Here is a 7,635-nt window from a genome sequence, read left to right as displayed (position 1 = left end):
AACTTGATATCTACCAGATCGACAATCGGCCTCGCCCGTCACTCGCGCGTCACTCTCTGCGCTCACGGCTGCAGCAGAAGCTGCTCGAGCTCGGCGCGCACCCACGCGCACGTCGCTCGCTCGCTAGGCAGGGCGTGCGTACACGCGCTGACCACACCTGCAAGCCGGCTTTCATCGGGCACACACGGGCGGGTGAAGCCGTTCGCGACGATTGCGTCGAGCTCGTGTCGGAGGCGCGAGTCGCACTTGCCTGGCGCGTCGCCCGTGGCGAAGTGGTACGGGTCGCAGACGCCCGACGGCGCCTCGAGCGCAGCCAGGACACACCCTAGCGACCAGGCGTCGGTGCCACGCGAAAGCGGCACGACTGCAAAGTCGCGGGCCACCCGCACCTGCTCGGGCGCCCGCCAACCCGGCGTGCCTGAGTGCGAGAGCTGCGCCCCAACGGCTAGTCGCCTCGCCTGCCCAAAGTCACACAGCTTAGCGACAAGCCCCTCAGAGCGCGCCGACAGCAGCACGTTCGATGGCTTGAGGTCAAGGTGCACGATGGGGGGAGATCGCGTGTGCAGGTACGACATTGCTCTTGCAATCTGCACGCCGAGGGAGCGGCTCTCGCCCCTCTGATCCCCGATCAACAAATCTCCCAGAGTCCCTGCGTCGGCATAGTCGAGAGCGAGGAACGGCGTCTCGCGCGGGGCGCATGCAAAGCCCATCACATAGATGATGTTCTCATGGTGTAGTGCTGCCGCGATCTGACACTCGGAGGCAAAGGCGCTGCTCGCGCGCAGCGGCTGCTTCACCGCGAGACGACCACCGTAGTGGCGGCCAAGCCTAACGGTGCCTTGGCCGCCCTTGCCGAGGCGACCCTGGCTGCTGCCAAAGGCGATGTCGCGCAGGGCGAGGCCGCCGTACCGGCTCGCGGTCGGCGCCAAAGGCGGGATCGGAGCGACGAGGCGAGGAGCAATTGTAGGTGGAAGAGCGGCGAGGGGCGGCGGAAGTGCCAAGCTCGGCTGCCTCGCGACGAGCAGGTGGCCCCTGCCGTGCTGGCCGAGGGCCCGTGGCCGAGGGACGGTAGACGGAATCGGGACGGGAACGAGAGCCGCAGGAGCAGCGTCAGGCACCGCGAGGGCGGCGGCCTCCGCTCTCGTTTTCTTGAGTCTGCGTCTGTACTCGACCTTCTCGGCCCTGCGGTCACGGCCCCGATCGCCCCTATCATCCGGATTGGCGCGTCTATACACGGCCTCAGCGCGTGCCTGCGCCGCGGATCGCTCCCTTTTCGGCATGTCGTTGCATGTCAAGAACCCAGTGTCGGGAGCGAAGGCGCGAGTGGTGACACGCCCGCAACCTTTGAGCACCTGCGTCCCCCACCAGACATAAATCGTCCCCCACCAGACATCGAAGTCAAATGTCAAAGACACCTCTAGGGACTGGCAAAGTGGGCTGCCACACCCACAAAGATGCAGAAAAAGGGGACACCGGCGTGACGTGGCCTCTCGACGGGTTTGTTGAAGCAGAACTTGGTTCGGCGCACGAGCGAGCACGTCGACGCCAACTTGAGCCGCTGCTCTCGCCCAGCAGCGGGTGCTCGCCGCTGTCCACGGACGCGGCTCGTCCGGCGGCGCGGTGCCGCCGGCTGCAGCGACGGCTGTCCCGGCCGTCGCGTCCTCGAGAGAAGCGAGCGAGCCGGCAGCAGAGCCCGCATGGCCCTCACCGCCACAGCCGCTCTGCCTGCTAACCTCGCTCTCGCCGCCGCCGCCTGCAGCGGCGCCTCCGCGGCATCGAGAGGACCCGGCCCGCGGCCGCGCCTCGTCGAGCGCCTCGTTGACGCCCTCGGCGACGCCTCCTCGCGTCGCATGCCCGTGCGTGGCGACCGCACCGCCGGCAGAGCTTGAGCGGTCCTCCACGCCACCCCGAGACTGCCCGGCGATGGTGCCTCCGCCGCCGCGCGTTGCCGCCGCTGCCTCGCAGCGGCTCTGTGCCTCGGCGCCGAGCCGAGACATGCCAGGCGGCCCGCCACCGCCCACCGAGACGAGGCCCCTCCCCTCGTCGTGCACTGCGTCGCTCGCGCCTCTGCCAAAGCGATCTCGATCACGCTTTGCGGCGACGGCGCGATCGACGCCGACTTGAGCCGCTGCTCTCGCCCAGCAGCGGGTGCTCGCCGCTGTCCACGGACGCGGCTCGTCCGGCGGCGCGGTGCCGCCGGCTGCAGCGACGGCTGTCCCGGCCGTCGCGTCCTCGAGAGAAGCGAGCGAGCCGGCAGCAGAGCCCGCATGGCCCTCACCGCCACACCCGCTCTGCCTGCTGACCTCGCTCTCGCCGCCGCCGCCTGCAGCGGCGCCTCCGCGGCATCGAGAGGACACGGTCCGCGGCCGCGCCTCGCCTAGCGCCTCGTCGACGCCCTCGGCGACGCCTCCTCGCGTCGCGTGCCCGTGCGTGGCGGCCGCACCGCCGGCAGAGCTCGAGTGGCCCTCCACGCCACCCCGAGACTGCCCGGCGATGGTGCCTCCGCCGCCGCGCGTTGCCGCCGCTGCCTCGCAGCGGCTCTGTGCCTCGGCGCCGAGCCGAGACATGCCAGGCGGCCCGCCGCCGCCCACCGAGACGAGGCCCCTCCCCTCGTCGTGCACTGCGTCGCTCGCGCCTCTGCCAAAGCGATCTCGATCACGCTTTGCGGCGACGGCGCCATCGACGCCAACTTGAGCCGCTGCTCTCGCCCAGCAGCGGGTGCTCGCCGCTGTCCACGGACGCGGCTCGTCCGGCGGCGCGGTGCCGCCGGCTGCAGCGACGGCTGTCCCGGCCGTCGCGTCCTCGAGAGAGGCGAGCGAGCCGGCAGCAGAGCCCGCATGGCCCTCACCGCCACAGCCGCTCTGCCTGCTGACCTCGCTCTCGCCGCCGCCGCCTGCAGCGGCGCCTCCGCGGCTCCGAGAGGACCCGGCCCGCGGCCGCGCCTCGTCGAGCGCCTCGTCGACGCCCTCGGCGACGCCTCCTCGCGTCGCGTGCCCGTGCGTGGCGACCGCACCGCCGGCAGAGCTTGAGCGGTCCTCCACGCCACCCCGAGACTGCCCGGCGATGGTGCCTCCGCCGCCGCGCGTTGCCGCTGCTGCCTCGCAGCGGCTCTGTGCCTCGGCGCCGAGCCGAGACATGCCAGGCGGCCCGCCGCCGCCCACCGAGACGAGGCCCCTCCCCTCGTCGTGCACTGCGTCGCTCGCGCCTCCGCCAAAGCGATCTCGATCACGCTTTGCGGCGACGGCGCCATCGACGCCGACTTGAGCCGCTGCTCTCGCCCAGCAGCGGGTGCTCGCCGCTGTCCACGGACGCGGCTCGTCCGGCGGCGCGGTGCCGCCGGCTGCAGCGACGGCTGTCCCGGCCGTCGCGTCCTCGAGAGAGGCGAGCGAGCCGGCAGCAGAGCCCGCATGGCCCTCACCGCCACAGCCGCTCTGCCTGCTGACCTCGCTCTCGCCGCCGCCGCCTGCAGCGGCGCCTCCGCGGCTCCGAGAGGACCCGGTCCGCGGCCGCGCCTCGTCGAGCGCCTCGTCGACGCCCTCGGCGACGCCTCCTCGCGTCGCGTGCCCGTGCGTGGCGGCCGCACCGCCGGCAGAGCTCGAGTGGCCCTCCACGCCACCCCGAGACTGCCCGGCGATGGTGCCTCCGCCGCCGCGCGTTGCCGCCGCTGCCTCGCAGCGGCTCTGTGCCTCGGCGCCGAGCCGAGACATGCCAGGCGGCCCGCCGCCGCCCACTGAGACGAGGCCCGTTCCCTCGTCATGCACCGCGTCGCTCGCGCCTCCGTCAAAGCGATCTCGAGCACGCTTTGCGGCGACGGCTCCATCGACGCCGACTTGCGCCGCTGCTCTCGCCCAGCAGCGGGTGCTCGCCGCTGTCCACGGACGCGGCTCGTCCGGCGGCGCGGTGCCGCCGGCTGCAGCGACGGCTGTCCCGGCCGTCGCGTCCTCGAGAGAAGCGAGCGAGCCGGCAGCAGAGCCCGCATGGCCCTCACCGCCACAGCCGCTCTGCCTGCTGACCTCGCTCTCGCCGCCGCCGCCTGCAGCGGCGCCTCCGCGGCATCGAGAGGACACGGTCCGCGGCCGCGCCTCGTCGAGCGCCTCGTCGACGCCCTCGGCGACGCCTCCTCGCGTCGCGTGCCCGTGCGTGGCGACCGCACCGCCGGCAGAGCTCGAGTGGCCCTTCACGCCACCCCGAGACTGCCCGGCGATGGTGCCTCCGCCGCCGCGCGTTGCCGCCGCTGCCTCGCAGCGGCTCTGTGCCTCGGCGCCGAGCCGAGACATGCTCGGCGGCCCGCCGCCGCCCACCGAGACGAGGCCCGTCCCCTCGTCGTGCACCGCGTCGCTCGCGCCTCCGCCAAAGCGATCTCGATCACGCTTTGTGGCGACGGCGCCATCGACGCCGACTTGCGCCGCTGCTCTCGCCCAGCAGCGGGTGCTCGCCGCTGTCCACGGACGCGGCTCGTCCGGCGGCGCGGTGCCGCCGGCTGCAGCGACGGCTGTCCCGGCCGTCGCGTCCTCGAGAGAAGCGAGCGAGCCGGCAGCAGAGCCCGCATGGCCCTCACCGCCACAGCCGCTCTGCCTGCTGACCTCGCTCTCGCCGCCGCCGCCTGCAGCGGCGCCTCCGCGGCATCGAGAGGACACGGTCCGCGGCCGCGCCTCGCCTAGCGCCTCGTCGACGCCCTCGGCGACGCCTCCTCGCGTCGCGTGCCCGTGCGTGGCGGCCGCACCGCCGGCAGAGCTCGAGTGGCCCTCCACGCCACCCCGAGACTGCCCGGCGATGGTGCCTCCGCCGCCGCGCGTTGCCGCCGCTGCCTCGCAGCGGCTCTGTGCCTCGGCGCCGAGCCGAGACATGCCAGGCGGCCCGCCGCCGCCCACCGAGACGAGGCCCGTCCCCTCGTCGTGCACCGCGTCGCTCGCGCCTCCGCCAAAACGATCTCGATCACGCTTTGTGGCGACGGCGCCATCGACGCCAACTTGCGCCGCTGCTCTCGCCCAGCAGCGGGTGCTCGCCGCTGTCCACGGACGCGGCTCGTCAGGCGGCGCGGTGCCGCCGGCTACAGCGACGGCTGTCCCGGCCGTCGCGTCCTCGAGAGAGGCGAGCGATCCGGCAGCAGAGCCCGCATGGCCCTCACCGCCACAGCCGCTCTGCCTGCTGACCTCGCTCTCGCCGCCGCCGCCTGCAGCGGCGCCTCCGCGGCTCCGAGAGGACCCGGCCCGCGGCCGCGCCTCGTCGAGCGCCTCGTCGACGCCCTCGGCGACGCCTCCTCGCGTCGCGTGCCCGTGCGTGGCGGCCGCACCGCCGGCAGAGCTTGAGCGGCCCTCCACGCCACCCCGAGACTGCCCGGCGATGGTGCCTCCGCCGCCGCGCGTTGCCGCCGCTGCCTCGCAGCGGCTCTGTGCCTCGGCGCCGAGCCGAGACATGCCAGGCGGCCCGCCACCGCCCACTGAGACGAGGCCCGCCCCCTCGTCGTGCACCGCGTCGCTCGCGCCTCCGCCAAAGCGATCTCGATCACGCTTTGCGGCGACGGCGCCATCGACGCCGACTTGCGCCGCTGCTCTCGCCCAGCAGCGGGTGCTCGCCGCTGTCCACGGACGCGGCTCGTCCGGCGGCGCGGTGCCGCCGGCTGCAGCGACGGCTGTCCCGGCCGTCGCGTCCTCGAGAGAGGCGAGCGAGCCGGCAGCAGAGCCCGCATGGCCCTCACCGCCACAGCCGCTCTGCCTGCTGACCTCGCTCTCGCCGCCGCCGCCTGCAGCGGCGCCTCCGCGGCATCGAGAGGACACGGTCCGCGGCCGCGCCTCGTCGAGCGCCTCGTCGACGCCCTCGGCGACGCCTCCTCGCGTCGCGTGCCCGTGCGTGGCGACCGCACCGCCGGCAGAGCTCGAGTGGCCCTTCACGCCACCCCGAGACTGCCCGGCGATGGTGCCTCCGCCGCCGCGCGTTGCCGCTGCTGCCTCGCAGCGGCTCTGTGCCTCGGCGCCGAGCCGAGACATGCCAGGCGGCCCGCCGCCGCCCACCGAGACGAGGCCCGTCCCCTCGTCGTGCACCGCGTCGCTCGCGCCTCTGTCAAAGCGATCTCGATCACGCTTTGCGGCGACGGCGCCATCGACGCCGACTTGAGCCGCTGCTCTCGCCCAGCAGCGGGTGCTCGCCGCTGTCCACGGACGCGGCTCGTCCGGCGGCGCACTGCCGCCGGCTGCAGCGACGGCTGTCCCGGCCGTCGCGTCCTCTTGAGAGGCGAGCGATCCTCTGATCCTTTGACCCTCTGATCCTCTGACCGTCTGATCCTCTGGTCCTCTGGTCCTCTGATCCTCTGATCCTCTGATCCTCTGATCCTCTGATCCTCTGATCCTCTGATCCTCTGATCCTCTGATCCTCTGGTCCTCTGATCCTCTGATCCTCCGACCCCCTGATCCTCTGACCCTCTGACCTTCTGACCCTCTGATCCTCTGCGAGCCGGCAGCAGAGCCCGCATGGCCCTCACCGCCACAGCCGCTCTGCCTGCTGACCTCGCTCTCGCCGCCGCCGCCTGCAGCGGCGCCTCCGCGGCCCCGAGAAGACCCGGCCCGCGGCCGCGCCTCGCTTAGCGCCTCGTCGACGCCCTCGGCGACGCCTCCTCGCGTCGCGTGTCCGTGAGCGGCGGCCGCACCGCCGGCAGAGCTCGAGTGGCCCTCCACGCCACCCCGGGACTGCCCGGCGCTGGTGCCTCCGCCGCCGTGCCTTGCCGCCGCTGCCTCGCAGCGGCTCTGTGCCTCGGCGCCGAGCCGAGACATGCCAGGCGGCGTGATGCCGCCCCAGCAAATCCTGTCGTCCGCAGCGTCAAGACTAACTTGAGCAAGTATTGGCTCTGCCTCCACATCGCAGTCGCTCCAACCACTGCCAGCTCCCTTGACGCTGCTCCGTGCTGTAGCGATCTCCTTGAGAGACGCTAAGGCCATGCGTTGCGGCCTCTTTACCGTCAGCGTGTTCCAGCCTACCAGAATCACGTATCGGAACCACTTCCCGACGACGAATATGGTTGACGCTCGAACACGTTGCTGTTGCTTCTGGAGGTGGCCTTCCACCCCCGTGCCAACCCCTTCCAACCCCAACAAAACACCGACAGACAAGAGAAGAGGCCACAAAACAGACAAGCAGAATGGCAAGAGAGAGACGCTCTGCAGGCGAGCCCAAGGGCCTCTTGGGCCCTCGCGTCTCTCTCTCTCGATTCGTTACACCGATTCGACCATCAATGCGGGCCGATTTCGACCCATCACAAATGTGGGAAGCCAAAAACCTCCTTTGGCTTCCCACACAACCCCCCCTTCCTGGGGGGAGTAGCAAATGAGGTAGTCTCTGCGAAAGCACTGTCCCAGTGCATTCGCCCAAGAGGCTTCCGTGTGTGGACTCGCAGCTCCGGCTGGATGTCGGCGACCTAAAGCTCGGCGGTCGTCGCTTCGCGCCGGCCGACTCCCTGGAGTGCGTGTGTGCGTGTGTGTGCGTGCGTGCGTGCGTGAGTGCGTGTGTGTGTGCGTGGGAATCAGTCGGCGGAGTGAATCGAGGGCGCGGCGGGGAAGCAGCGATCGGGGGACCGCGCCATGTGGCTAATCACGATGTTGTTCGTGTCTCCGGTGTGTCGAAACAACACACTCTCTCTGAGCT

General features: G+C 71.9%; 2 protein-coding genes across 2 annotated transcripts in view; both read right to left on the bottom strand.

The window, feature by feature from the left end:
- Positions 1-5,987, bottom strand: part of EMIHUDRAFT_239896 (hypothetical protein) — a gene marked incomplete at both ends in the record, with an annotated part of 7,487 nt that extends 1,500 nt beyond the window's left edge. The window contains 3 exons of the mRNA XM_005775641.1: positions 187-1,182; positions 1,366-1,417; positions 1,529-5,987. Coding sequence (XP_005775698.1) covers positions 187-1,182; positions 1,366-1,417; positions 1,529-5,987 — 5,507 coding nt within the window. The remainder of the gene's footprint in view (positions 1-186; positions 1,183-1,365; positions 1,418-1,528) is intronic.
- A 1,591-nt stretch (positions 5,988-7,578) lies between these two features.
- EMIHUDRAFT_458082 (hypothetical protein) overlaps positions 7,579-7,635 on the bottom strand; it is a gene marked incomplete at its 5' end in the record, with an annotated part of 4,199 nt that continues 4,142 nt past the window's right edge. The window contains one exon of the mRNA XM_005775640.1: positions 7,579-7,605. The remainder of the gene's footprint in view (positions 7,606-7,635) is intronic.

Source organism: Emiliania huxleyi (genome assembly GCF_000372725.1).
Source record: "Emiliania huxleyi CCMP1516 unplaced genomic scaffold EMIHUscaffold_298, whole genome shotgun sequence".
Taxonomy (NCBI): domain Eukaryota; phylum Haptophyta; order Isochrysidales; family Noelaerhabdaceae; genus Emiliania; species Emiliania huxleyi.
Note: the sequence above shows the minus strand (reverse complement) of the source record. Positions and strands in the feature narration are given on the sequence as shown.